This window comes from Magnolia sinica, chromosome 10 (assembly GCF_029962835.1).
Source record: "Magnolia sinica isolate HGM2019 chromosome 10, MsV1, whole genome shotgun sequence".
NCBI classification, from domain to species: Eukaryota; Viridiplantae; Streptophyta; class Magnoliopsida; order Magnoliales; family Magnoliaceae; genus Magnolia; species Magnolia sinica.
The window spans coordinates 80,108,026-80,122,526 of record NC_080582.1 but is presented as its reverse complement, the minus strand read 5'-3'; the positions used below and the strand labels follow the sequence as shown (position 1 = coordinate 80,122,526).

The 14,501-nt window shown below is 40.6% G+C and overlaps 1 protein-coding gene across 1 annotated transcript; it reads left to right on the top strand.

Annotated features, from left to right (window-relative positions):
- The first annotated feature begins 315 nt into the window (after positions 1–315).
- LOC131217117 (probable xyloglucan glycosyltransferase 5) lies at positions 316–4,007 on the top strand. Its single transcript, XM_058211881.1, has 5 exons — positions 316–1,617; positions 2,140–2,448; positions 2,539–2,829; positions 2,922–3,035; positions 3,351–4,007. The coding sequence occupies exons 1-5, from the start codon at positions 889–891 to the stop codon at positions 3,990–3,992; spliced, it is 2,085 nt and encodes a 694-aa protein (XP_058067864.1). The 5' UTR covers positions 316–888; the 3' UTR covers positions 3,993–4,007.
- Positions 4,008–14,501: the final 10,494 nt, after the last annotated feature.

Genomic DNA, 14,501 nt, shown 5'->3' with positions numbered 1-14,501 from the left:
AAATACCCCTTTTTTAACGGTGAGGATTAACTATTTTTTTTTTTCAAAAAGAAAAAACCGTTGATGCCATCCATGTGATATTGAAAAGATCTGAAATTGAGGGCCATTGCCCCACCATGTGATCAAAGATTTGGGAAGAAAATCAAGAACAAAGCGAGATCTACACTCCATGTAACTAAATCTCTACACCCAATTTCTGTCTCATTCATACACATGTCACATTTTTTATACTTCCACTACACATGTGATGGTCCTATTCATATTCTGTAAAAATCCTATCTGGGTTTTTCTCCAAACATCAAAATCTCAACTGGGTCTTTCTCCGAACAGATGAAACAGCCCTGTAATGGTAGTTTCCTAACTGTCCCTTTTCCATTTTGGGGCCTTGAAATCAACCCCATCCATGGTAAATAACATGTAGTGAAGTTGCAAAAAGGTGGGGTTTTTTTTATATAGTTTTGGTATTATTGAATAATGCTCACATGGTCTTGAGCTTTATACAACTGCAGATACCTTTCCTCATAATGCTGCTTCTCTCCCACTGTTAGCTTTGTAGAGCAGTGTGGGAAGGAGCAGATTGGATTGAATCCAAATCTGGGTTTTTTGAGTTTTTCTTTTGGTTTGAATTGTGTTCGAGTAGTTGGTTTTTGAGTTGTTGTGGTAGGGTTCTTGTTTTTTATGGTTGTAGATTGAATAGAAATCTAGGTTTTGTTGCTTTGTTTTGGTGTGGGTTGCTTTTTGGGAAGTTGGTGTGGTGGGGATCTTGTTTTTGATGGTTGGAGCTGAAATGGGTTGTGTTTGTTTCTTGATTTTGAGGTCTAGATATTGAAGATTTTGAGACATTGTAGTGGATTTTGCAGTGTTTTGGGGAATTTGTGTTTTGTTTGGATGGGGAAAATGGCTCCAAGCTTGGATATTTCAGATTGGTGGGTGAAGGAAACACAAAAGGGGACTCCGGTTATCGTTACAATGGAGAACCCCAACTACTCGGTTGTGGAAATCAACAGCCCAGACGCTGCATTCCGGCAGGTCGAGAAGGACAGGGGGAAGAACGCCAAGCAGTTTACTTGGGTTCTTCTCCTCAGGGCTCACCGGGCCGTCGGATGCCTTGCGTGGGTCGCCGGCGTGCTGTGGGCATTGCTCGGGGCTGTCAATAAGCGGTTGATTTTCCGCCAGGGCGTGGTCATGGAATCGGAGAAGTCGGGGAAGGGGAGGCTGCTGTTCAGGTTCATCAGGGGGTTTCTGGTGATTTCCTTGACCGCCCTTGTGTTTGAAGTGGTGGCCCACCTGAATGGCTGGCATTTCCAGAGACCCGATTTGCACATCCCGCAGAAGGCTGAGATCGAAGGGTGGGTGCACATGGTTTATCTCATGTGGCTGTCATTCCGGGCTGACTACATTGCTGTGCCGATACAGGCCTTGTCGAACTTCTGCGTGGTCCTTTTCCTCATCCAGTCGTTGGACCGGATGATCTTGTGCATTGGTTGCTTCTGGATCAAGTACAAGAAGATCAAGCCGAGGATTGAAGGGGATCCATTCAAATCCGATGATTTGGAGGGCTCTGGCTACAGTTACCCCATGGTTCTCATTCAAATTCCAATGTGCAATGAAAGAGAGGTAAAAACTCAACCACCCCTTTTCTCCATTTGTATTTGAATTTCTCATAATTTCCATTAGATCTGTTAAGCTCATGTATAGTATTTCAGTCCAAGAATCAAATCATTACGTTGAATCTCTAAGTGATTTTTTATACTATATCGCCCTCATTCAATTCCCTAATTTCTCTAAGAATTAATCATATTAGTACATTTACTTCAGCCGTGATGGATTGCAAGAGTGAATTGAATTGCAAAAATATGGTTAGTCGAGAGGGAAAAAAATTCCAAAGATAGCTCTTATATTCAAAACAAGTAGCCTTCAAATTGCAGTTGCACTTCTTTCAGGTTAAGTGCATTTTGTAGCCATCCTAAGGAAATTACAATATTTTTTCTTTAGACTAACAATTGCAATTCAATTCAATAGTGCATCGAAAGAATCCATTGCAAATTGGGGTTCATACAATCCCATGATCCTCCATTTCATTGTCCTTCCTGGAAGAATATCTTCTGAATATTGATAGCTGTGATGGCAATGGGTCAGGTATACGAGCAGTCCATTTCCGCCGTCTGCCAGATTGACTGGCCAAAAGATCGTTTGTTGATTCAAGTACTCGATGACTCCGATGATGAGAGCATCCAATGGCTAATCAAAGCTGAGGTCTCCAAGTGGAGTCAAAGGGGCATCAACATCATCTATCGGCATCGCTTGGTTAGGACTGGTTATAAGGCTGGGAATCTCAAGTCTGCTATGAGTTGCGACTATGTCAAAGGATATGAATTTGTCGCAATCTTTGATGCTGATTTCCAACCAAATCCGGATTTCCTTAAGCAGACAGTTCCACATTTTAAGGTAAAATCCATTCAAAGCCCCTCTATCAAACTCCACTAACTTCAGCAGCTTTTTCAATGTGCCGATTCCTCTATACCATGTTGTATGCAGGACAATCCCGAGTTGGGTTTGGTTCAGGCTCGGTGGGCCTTTGTAAACAAAGATGAAAACTTGCTGACTCGCCTACAAAACATCAATCTTTGCTTCCATTTTGAGGTGGAGCAGCAGGTTAATGGTGTTTTCTTGAACTTTTTCGGTTTTAATGGGACTGCTGGTGTTTGGAGAATCAAAGCTCTAGAGGAGTCTGGAGGTTGGCTCGAGAGAACAACGGTAGAGGATATGGACATTGCTGTCCGTGCCCATCTTAATGGGTGGAAATTCATATTCCTCAATGATGTCAAGGTACTGATGTCTGTTGGGTCTAACGCAGAAATTTCCATTCTGTTTTCTTTAAGCACTATCGATTGAGGCTGATGAGTGAGATTGCTTCTCAGGTCCTTTGCGAAGTTCCAGAGTCATATGAGGCTTATCGGAAACAGCAACATCGATGGCATTCTGGTCCAATGCAACTTTTCCGTATATGTCTTCCTGCTATTATAACTTCCAAGGTTTGCATCTCTCTTGAATTGCAGCCTTACCTTTCTTTGATGGCGCGTTTGGATGACTAATTGAACTGAATTCAAATCATTTGGATTCAAATAACAACCTAACCCCTAATTGGAATGCTGCCTGCATCAAGCTGGAATTTGGATTTTTTACCTTTTACGTGTTAATTCTTATTGAATTATTGCAATTCAGTTTGATCCCACATCCAAACACGGTCTCATTTTCCTCCTGCTGATTTAGGGTGTCTTTGTTTTTCCATGTTGTCGCTTTCAATTATAATATTTCTGAGGGATGCCATTTTGTGGGTATTATTGCAGATACCAGTCTGGAAGAAGGCGAATCTAGTACTGCTATTTTTTCTTCTGCGGAAGCTGATTCTTCCGTTCTATTCTTTCACATTGTTTTGCATTATCCTCCCTCTCACCATGTTCGTGCCCGAGGCCGAGCTACCCATGTGGGTCATCTGCTACATACCCGTTTTCATGTCATTACTCAACATCCTTCCCGCCCCCAAATTGTTCCCTTTCATCGTCCCCTACCTTCTCTTTGAAAACACCATGTCAGTAACCAAGTTCAATGCCATGGTATCTGGATTGTTCCAGTTGGGGAGCTCATACGAGTGGGTTGTCACAAAGAAGGCAGGCCGGTCATCGGAATCTGACTTGATAGCCGCAGCAGAGAGGGACTCAAAGCCCTTGAACAATCCACAACTTCATAGAGGATCTTCGGAAAGCGAGCTCTCCGAGCTGAACAGACTGAAAGAGCAGCCAGAATCTCTTCTGCCTGTCAAGAAGGTTAACCGTATCTACAGAAAAGAGCTCGCTCTTGCATTTCTCCTCCTCACTGCATCGATCCGTAGCCTGTTATCTGCTCAAGGGGTCCACTTCTACTTCCTTCTCTTCCAAGGAGTGACATTCCTGCTCGTAGGCCTTGATCTAATCGGCGAGCAAATGAGCTAAATCAAGAAAAAAGAGTTTTTTTTTTTTCCTCGCCAATCCAATCTGCAATCCAATGCCAGAACTCATCTTGGCATTGGCAAATCCATATTGAATTCATGTTCCAATTCAACCAACAGAAGGAAGTTTCCAACATTTTATTGCGATTGAAGTTCAATTCTTCACATCCAAGATCACAGAAGAGGACGATCTGTACTCCCCCTATCCGAATAAATTAAAACTATGGTAATATATTCCAAAGTACCCAGATAATATTTCTATCAATCTATTCCTCATTTGAGCTTCTTCTTCTTCTTTTTTCTCTTTCAGTTTTTTAACATTCTATCTGTCATATAAACATTCTTCTCTTGAATTGGTGTAATAGGTAGAGTCAAGAGTCCTTTATTCTTGTTTGGGTGTGTTTGGATTGGTAGTCAGATTCAGCCTATATTGTATTTGAAGCAAGCTGGAATGAGAAAAACAGAAAAAAGAACAGATCAAACAGTGGAATTTCAGGTGAGGGAGATGGGTTTTTTCTTGTTTTTCCAATCCATTTATACTAAGTTGTATAACAGCTATCTCTGTATATTTGAATCAATTCAGTTCCATTTGAAGTTAGCGAATGGTGATATCTGATGCTCTCTCTCTACTTTCCTTTTTGTACCTCTATAGATTATATTGCAATGTGCCTAAATCTAGACTGTTGAAATCATGAGGCCATTTGTGGATGGAACATATCCCGAAGACCAATGTAATTGGGCAATGGCAGGCCGTCCGGTCTCTCCCATTTCTACATTTGTGGTCATCCGAGCGGTGTGATTTCTAGATTCCAATGTGGGCTAATCCAGACCGTTCAGATCGTGGCCCAGGTTGTGTGTGAGACGCCCTCAGAAGCAGTTTGAGCAGGCAACTGTGGTAGCCCATCTGATTTTTTGCTGCTTCCATTGGGTGGTCACGATCGTGCCGTTCCGATTACCGAGCGGTTCAGATTTTCAAGTGATGTTCCATCCAAGATGGGCCCCATGATTTGGACGGTCTGGATTAGCTTGCACTTATGAAAAGAGTATACATTGAACAGTGGTGGACGCACGTTGTAGTGTCTCCCTTTTCTTTTTGTTCCTTCTGCTGTTGTATGTGTAAAAGAAACTGTCGGCAGGCTGTGAGTGAATGAAATTACTAATAGGGGGTGAGAGGATGTCTGCAACTCCAACATCCACACGCAGATACTCGTGCGAATGTGGGATACATGTGTGAGATCTGAGCTTTACATCTGGTTGCAAATAATTTGAATGTCGTCTCCCTCCAAAAATCAGGTAGTTTAAGTCGTTGGGTGGGCCACAATGTGAAAAGTCAAACTGACGGTTAAAATATCTTTTTCTAGCCGTCCAATTTTTGGGTATTCTTTGACCCACCTGAGGTTTGAGATGACCTGATGTTCGAGCCAGATGGAAAGATCTACTCATGCACACGTGTTTCCTACTGTCACATGTGCCTACTTGTAGGTATGAAGTGTTTCCACACGCACGTGGAATTAGCCAACCTCGTGAGGTGTCAGTGTAAGAAGTTTTTTAGGTGCACCCACTGACCCACCTGTCTTCTTTATTTATGATTAAAAGATATAATACCGGAGGCTTTGATACTCTGGCGGATTGGGATAGTTCATACGCATGCTCTCAGAATTTGTGCACATGGAAACAAGTGAATCAAATCAAATCGCCCAAATCATAGGGACCACTTTAGATAGTTCATATCTCTAAAATCCGGTTGGTTGGATGGGATGTTGATGGTTGAATTCAAACCGTTGATTAAATTTAAAATTAGCCGTCCACCATTTGGTCATCTGGTACATCATCATTTCTGTGCATATATTCTTTTTATGATCCATCTAAGGTGGGACCCTGGATTTGAACGGCTTAGATTGAGTTACATGCATTCCACGTGTAAAATTTCCGAATGCATGAGTATAAACCATCACTCTTGGGAGTATCATAGTTTGTAGAGTAATGAGATTGGAAAGAGATCTGCCTCTCATGCACGTGGGGCCCACCAGCCATCCTTTTGTATTGGGCTTTTAAAGGGTGGCCCACGTAAGCCCTGTGAATTGACAAAAGTACCCCCCACTAAAAAAGGAAAAAAAGTACTAGTTCTAATACAACCCTTTTTTTCCCGCCATCATGTCACATCTGTACAATATCTAATCCGTCCAAACGGTGAGTCACCCCATGATGATCACCTGATGTGAAAATCAGGACCACCCACGTCAGCATTTTTCACATCCATATATATAGCCCATGGTTGGGTGATCCATACTGTTGATCTGGTGGGCTTTTTAAAAAAAAAAAAAATTATTCTGGTAGATGGCCCTAACCGTTCAATTTTTTACCTTTTCTTGTTGGATGTGGACCGTTTCTGCATCTTTTTTCTTAGCCGTCTGTTTGTGGGTCACTATATCAAAGGGCTGGCATCCATCCATTTTAGATATTTCCATCTCATCGGACATGGAATACAGGTCCCAGCAGATTGATGGTTTGGATCACTAAAACTAGCCTTTAACAGTTAATGTGGACCGTTGCTGTTCTCATCTTCACCTTCCCCATTTACAGGCCACAAACTGAAGGGTCTTACGATTGTCCAATTGAGAAGATTTTTGGGTCATGGTCCATCCAAGGTGGGGCCCAGTAGATGAACTGTCTGGATAACAGTTAGTGGTCGTTGGGTGTAGAATTCTATAAGATAAGTATGGGTATTTCACGTTGTGTCCTTGCTGTTCGAGCCCTTCATGTTGGTAGTGTCGGTTGTAGGGCAGAGAGTCTGTGCACTGGCGCACATGTCCATGGCCCACCTGTCAAACGGTGGGATCTTTTAGCTGCTTTAGTGGATATTTGTTTGGATGTGAGAGAGAGAGAGAGAGAGAGAGAGAGAGAGAGAGAGATGTTGCAAGCTAGCAGTTTGGCTTTTATTGATACTGATATTGCGTTTGGTGAAACAGAAGCATGGCTCGTTTTGTACCGTTGGTGCACCCACATGGCTAGCTTGGCACCACATCTCTCTCTCTCTCTCTCTCTCTCTCTCTCTCTCATTCATCCATCATAAAGGAATCCACAGTTTTAATAATAAATGTACGGCTCTGAAAAACTGGATGAAATTTTCTAATTCATTCACCTGTTTTTCAATATTGGGGCCTACATGCTGAATGGACCAGATTTATTTTTGGGAAAACATGTATAAGTTCGGACCAACCTGATGGATGAATTGGATCTCTCACCTGGATGCCATGCTGGCACATCCATGGCGTGTGCATGAGCTTTACGCACACGCGCGTGCGCTTGAAGAAGCTACGAATACAACACCTCTTTTGGGGTGAAACATGCAAGCTCGAAATCTCACTCTGTCCATCGTGTATAATTTCTATATTTCACTGTACATCCTGGAAATTATTCCTATAAAATTCTCGAGTGGACCACACCAGTGGAAACAATGTAAAATCACGCTTAAAACATCCAACTGCACGTGTTTTGCTTGCCTGGGTTTAATATCAGTCTGAGTATCTGTGCATTCTGGGGAATGGTTTGGATGGAAAATAAACACCCTTGTGGGCCCCATACACAGAATGGTCGGTGTCCCCTTCCCGTTGTTTCCTGTGTTGTAGTCCACATGAGTTGTATTTCGAGATGATTTTTTACACCAGGACTGAAAGTCAAGGGCCGTACCTGATGGACGGAGTGGATTTAAAGCAAACAATACGGTGGGCCCACGGAGATCTAGTGATTTACCAGCTGTTGTACAACAGGTGCTGTAGAAGCTTCCCGTCCATCTCTCTCATATGCCAGCGCAAGATACCGTTTCTTTGCAGGATTTTGCTTTAACGGGGTTGATTGATTAAGAAAAGGACGGTGACTCATTCTCCTCTTATTTGGCACTGACGTACAGCTATCCAGACCGTCCAAATTGTGGGTCATGTCGTGTACAGAGCACATTTCTAAAATAACACTGATCAAGCTATCCTAACCATCCAACTAATGTCTCTTAAATGAATGGTCAGAAGTAAATTACTGAGTTGTCCAAATTGGAAGTAAAAATAAAAATAAAAAAAATCAGATGGTTGATGTATCTTCTCAGTGCAACTTTTAGTTTACACCATCCATTGTTGTGTCTACGATCTGGACGGTCTGGATTGCGATACAACTATGCCACGTGTGCAGTTTCTATATGTGCAAAACAAATAGGAGTCTTGCCTGCGATTGTGCAAGCCAGCTCATGTACACGCCTCAATCAGGCTAGCACCGTACACTGATGCGTGATCCAATCCACACATCAGATGCCGTCCCAAGAATCAGGTATTCCAGTAGTCAGGTGGGCCACAGTTTTTGGAATAAATGTTTTGATGAAAAGAAAATCTTGTTGAAGTTCTTTGACCAATCCACTTCTTTCTAAGATCATTGCACACCTGATGAGTGGACCAGTTCTATTTTTGGGCCAGAACATCTGGACCCATCAGATGGACGGCTTGGATATTTCACAGCACATATGGTGGCGTTTACACCAGCCAGATCGGTGATGTCAAAGCTGTGGACCCCACCATGATGTATGTGTTTTATCCACGCCGTCCATACATTTTTACAAGTCATTTTAGGGCATGGGCCTAATAATGAGGCAGATCCAAATCTCAGGTGGACCACACAATACGCAAACAGTGTTGATTGAACGTCCACCATTAAAAACCTCCTAGGGCCCACCGTGATGTTTATTTGCCATCCAACCTGTTGATAAGATCACACGGACATGGATGAAGGGAAAACACAAGTATCAGCTTGATCCAAAAACTTCCATGGCCCCATGAAGTTTTCAACTGTAAGAATTCAAATCCCACTGTTACCTGTTGCATTGTCCACCTGAGATTTGAATCTGCCTCATTTTTGGACCCATACTCTAAAATGAGCTGACAAAATGGATGGACGGTGTAGATAAAATACATATATCATGGTGGGGCCACAGAGCTTTGACATCAGCTATCTGGCTGGTTATCTTAGTTGCCTCGAAGCGACTCGTTTGGTCCTGAGTCAACTCATCCGAGTCAGTGCTGGATGCCCGACTCAAACGAGTTTGATGCGACTCATCTAAATGATTAAAACCACGGTTTAGAACCTAGCACAAGAGTGTCCATTTTCTAAGCATTCAACGGTGGAAAATGGTTATGATCGTCCGAACAAAGTGATATTTCAGTGGGACAGATAACTAAAGGTGGATCTTATGCGTTGGAATGTCCGAATTCACAACCATTTCTAGTGTTATCAATACAAATTATCCATTTTCCAGCTCATTTCACGGACCGTTAGTATCACCAGGTAAAATAAATTTTCTAGGGACGCACAGTCAAAGGTGGGCCCCACAAGAAGGACAATGATAAGACCTTTTCTAGTATAATAAATACGGATGTCCTTTTTTTCTAGCCATTGATCAAATGGATTAGACAATCTTATCAAAGTGATGTTTCGAAGGACAGGCAATTAAAGATGGGCCCACCTATGTATAATCCAAATCAATAATTGAACGATTTTGGTATAATAATATGGATTGTCTAGACCATATAAATAAAGTGATTTCAAAAAGGATTGGACGACAGTTATCTAGGAGCATCCAATTTTATGGCCATTGATCAATGGACACGGATTAACTACTAACACTGCCATATCAAGGTAGTATTGGATAGGGATATATGTATTGTTGTTGTAAAAAAAAAAAAAACTGGTTAGCCTTCTATAGACCTTTAAATGCTTGTATAAGAAACAGACAAATGAGACTCTACCTAAAGCAGGGACCTTCCGATCCCAAAGTTAAGTTAAGAAATCTAGGTCTAGTCAATAATAAAGTTTTAGGTTTAGAATTGTGTGTACCTTTTGCTATTAGGGATGCTCATATTTATAGTTGATGAGATGTGGTCAAGTTAGGTGTATATTATAGAGGAATTCGGATCCTGAACGAGTGAGTGAATTTTCCAAGATTCTTGGCGAAGATGTTGAGATCGTAGACGTGTCGCAGATACTCTTCAAATTCTTTGGAGAAGATTTCGGGCGAATCTTTGATTGTTCGTAATCACTAGAGGCGTGCAATAGGAGGCCAATGTGGTCTTACCCGACCTGAGATGAGGTCCGACCTAATTCTTTCAACACATGCTTCAACTTCCTTTGATGTCGTGCAGGTCAGCCTATTTCCTAACCTGCTGAAAGAGGCTGAGCTTGAGCCTAGTTGTTGCTCCGTCCAGAGTTGAGTGACAGATTTCTGACTTAGGTTTGATGTTGCACAATTTAGTTAATTGTACGAACATTTAACTTAACCGTGAATTATTGGTTAGCCTATTTTCCCCATGACATGTATTTTATCCACAACGTACATTTATTTTGCCATAACATCCTACGCATGAGCCAAAAAATAAGACATTAAAATCTCAAGTGGATCATAACATAATAAAACAATGGTGTAATGTAATATTTATTTTCCATTCAACCTGGTGATTAGGTCCCATGGACCTGGGCGAAGGGAAAACACAAATATCAGCTTCATCTAAAACTTTCATGGTTCCCAAGAATTTTTTAATGTGAACGGTCAATCACTACTGGTTACTGTTTCGTGTGGTGTGGTCCACATGAGATTTGGATTGCATTATTTTTGGGCATGAGGTGTGGTCCACATGAGATTTGGATTGCATTATTTTTGGGCTCATGCCCTAAAATGATACGAAAAAATGGATGGACAGCCTGGGTAAAACAAATAAATCATGGTGGGGCCCACATGCATCAGTAGGCAATGCGCATCCTTGATCAATTAGCTATATCATGTGATCGAAAGGACATTTGATAGATATGTTTTGTCCATACTATCTCCACTGTAATGATATGTCCCCCGAATTAGAAATGCACCCCATAAATGGATGGTCATATTATTGATTGGACATTCTATAGTATTGAAATTTAGACCGTTCATTTTCCGGAAGCGGATTGGCTGGTGTACCACACACCACCAATCTCGTTGGGGGTGGTACGTGTCGTGCGAAGATGAGCGTTGAGTCTCCTCGAGCTCTGAGTTGTACGAACGTTTAAAAGGAGAGTGATGTATTCATCATATCTACACCGTTCATCCATGTGGCCAGAACATTTTAGATCTTGATCCCAAAAATGAGTAATCTCCAAGGCTCAATGGACCACACCACAACTAGCAGTGGGGACAATGATTCTCACCGTTAAAACATTTGTAAGGGCAACTGTAACGTTTACTTTCCATTTAATAAATATCATATTGATCTAAAAGGGCTTCAATGGTAGGCTTTCAATCCCCACTGCTTTTTATAATGTGGTCCACTTAATTTTTGGATCTGTTTTATTTTTTGGTTGAAGCCCTATGACGAGCTCACAAGGTGGATAGATGGATTGGATGTAACTCATACCTCATGATGGAATCCACATAACTTGGTGACGTCAACACACTAGCCCCATCGGTGGTGTGTGGTGCACCAGCCTATCTGCTCCCTCCTTTCACGAGCAATTGAATAGACAATTACAATCATCCAATCAAAGTGATTTTTAAGAGACTTAAACAATCAAAGGTGGGACATGTTATGGAAAGGTCATATCAATGATTGAAAAGGTTGCTAATATGTAGAGCTGTACACGAGTCAAACCGAGTCGAGCTTGGCACAACTTCACGTGACTGGTCAGCTCGGCCTGGTTCAGTCAGTAGCTTAGGCCAATTTGATCCGAGTTCGAGCCAAGATCGGACCTATGTGGCATTTTCTCAAACATATGAAGTGCACCTTCAAATTATTACATTATGTAAAATAGCAGCAGTAGTTTATAGGTATTTCATCAAACATTCAGTATGCAACATCAAAATCAAGATACAAGAGTATTTGTTTAATATCTATACTTTCCTCGCCACCAGCAAACAAACACTTCGTTGAGTCATTTCATCAAACACTTGGTGAGCAACATCAATATCAAAATAATTGAGTCACCGAACTGGTTCGATCCAAGTTGGGGCTCAATTTGAGTCGATCTAAGGTTGGACAAGCTCAAAATAAGCTCGAAATTTTTTCAAGCTCCAAAAATCAGCTTGACTAAGCTCTTGAACTTAGTTTCAAACCAAGTCGAATCGGGCCTTTTCGAGTCGAGTCAAGCGAGTTAACCGAGCTAACTTAGTCTGTGTACACCTCTACTAATATGACAATCATGACCAAGCATTTATCTTCATTAATCAAAAGTTACAATTCTCTGATAATCAATATGAGTACTAAGAGTCATGATCAATCAAAGGTGAGGCTGTCTTGATGGAGACACTACAACCAAATATACAATATAAACCCAACTCATTCGGTCTCGAGTCCAGTCATGACTTGGACAAGCTGGGTGAATCGGCCCATTGAGTCGGGTGTGACTAGTCTGGGTGACTCGTGGTGCATGTCAAACTGGATCAGGTCTAATTGAGTCCAAGTTGACTCAAGTCATGAGTGAGAATGGTGTAATGTTTGTTGTCTTGATTTCACAAGCCACATGGATGGACCATACCTAAAAAATTTCACTAGACATACCTCCATCCATCCAATCAATGTTATGTGGCCTTTGGCTTCTTTAATGAGACATGGACCTTGCCATGAAAATCTACCAAATTTGAGTAATCCTAGCCATCCATTCCTTTGTTTTTAGTTGTAAATTGATTGTTGCTTCATGGTATCAAAGGATTAGGATTTTCTAATCTAAGATATTATGGGTCATCACTTGTTTATTGTCAAACCCAGAGACTACTTGTATGTAACAAGGGCACTAAGATAACCTTTGTAGGAAATGATCTATCTGTCATTACACCAAGTTTTACATTAAATATTTTAGCCCACTGAAATATATTTTAGGCATTGAGGTGGCTCATTCGCTTGTAAAAATTTTCCTCAATCAACGTAATTATACTCTCAACATTCTCAAGAACAGTGGTCATCATAGTGCTTGGTCCACCATTTTTTCTACAGAACAAATCTGCATTTGACTGATGAAGGTACCGTCTTTCAAACCCCATCGTATGTGAATGACTCATTGGAAACCTAATCTACTTAGACGTTACTTGCCTTGACATTGTTTATGCGGTCAAACTCTTTGTCAATTCATGCACAATTCTCACTAATCTTGTTATGATGTGGCTATTTGAGTATTCCGATATCTCAAATCTTCTCCTAAAAAGGATCTCATTCTACCTGTCTATAGCTTTCTCCAATTATCAGCTTATGGCGATTCAGTCTAGGCCAATTCACTCTAAAATCGACGATCCACTATGGGTTAGTTTACGGTGCTTGGACAAAGCTTTATCTCTTAGAGAGAAAAAATCCATTGTTTTCACAATCATCTGCTTAGATTGAATATCATGCTATGGCTGATGTTGTTGGGTTTTTTCAAAATTAAATTTTTTTTTTTTAAAAAAAAAAGAACTTATAAAAGAGAATTTAGAAAAATAGTTGTGGCTTTTGGTGATTATTGGTAGCCATTCATTTATGAATAGTAGTGCCTCTTAGTAAATGGAGCATTACTTGAATTCAAAATGGTGATAAAAGTATGCCATTAAGGGTGAAGAGATGCCATTGTTGAAAAGATACGATGGAAAAAGATGTTTTTCTATGAAAATGATCTTAAAGCATATCTTATGACTCTATATAAACTCATCTTTGGGTCAATCTGAAAACACAATTCGAACAATCTCATCTCTATCTTTTTCTTCTTCTCCATTTTCAATTTTGAATGGTTTTTTTTTAATTATAGTTTTCAGGCGCTAAACTACAAACGGTTTTTTAGACAATAAATTGCAAACAGTTTTTAGAAGTTTAACTGTAACAACACAAAAGTCAATAGTGTATGTTGTAAAAATGTGTTCGAAGCACGGTTTTTCAGTTTTACAAGCTGAAACCCACATTTCTCCGATTTTGGAGAAGATACTTATTGTATCTTGGAGGTGGATTTGTTGTAACCCTCCTATAAATTAATTTAATCACTAGTAAGGTGTGAATATCGCCTTAAAGATAACGACATTGTAATACATTTTAAGCCTATCATTAAGTAGTTAGTTTTTCTATCTTTTCACCTCAACCCTAATAAATGCTGCTTGTGAACTCGGCTCAAAAACCTTGTTTAAGACCTCGGTGTTCAACATTCTCAACCTATGCTACTTTTTTGTGCCAATCAATCTACTCTTGACATTGCCAACAATTCTAATTTTCATGAACTAACTAAACAAATAGATATTGATTGTCACCTTATTTTTTCAAAAAACAAGAGATATCAATTGGAGTTTTCTGCAGTCCTTACATGTCTTCCCATCAACAACCTGCAAACATCTTCACCAGACCTCTTGTTCGAGACCAAATTCATCTTTGACCGGACAGGTTCAGCAACAAATTTTCATGCACCAACTTGAGGGGAGTATTATGAAAGATTTAATTAAGAATAATCTCTTTCCATATTTGCATAGATTTGATTTTTCTCCATTGTATTTTATTTTTCG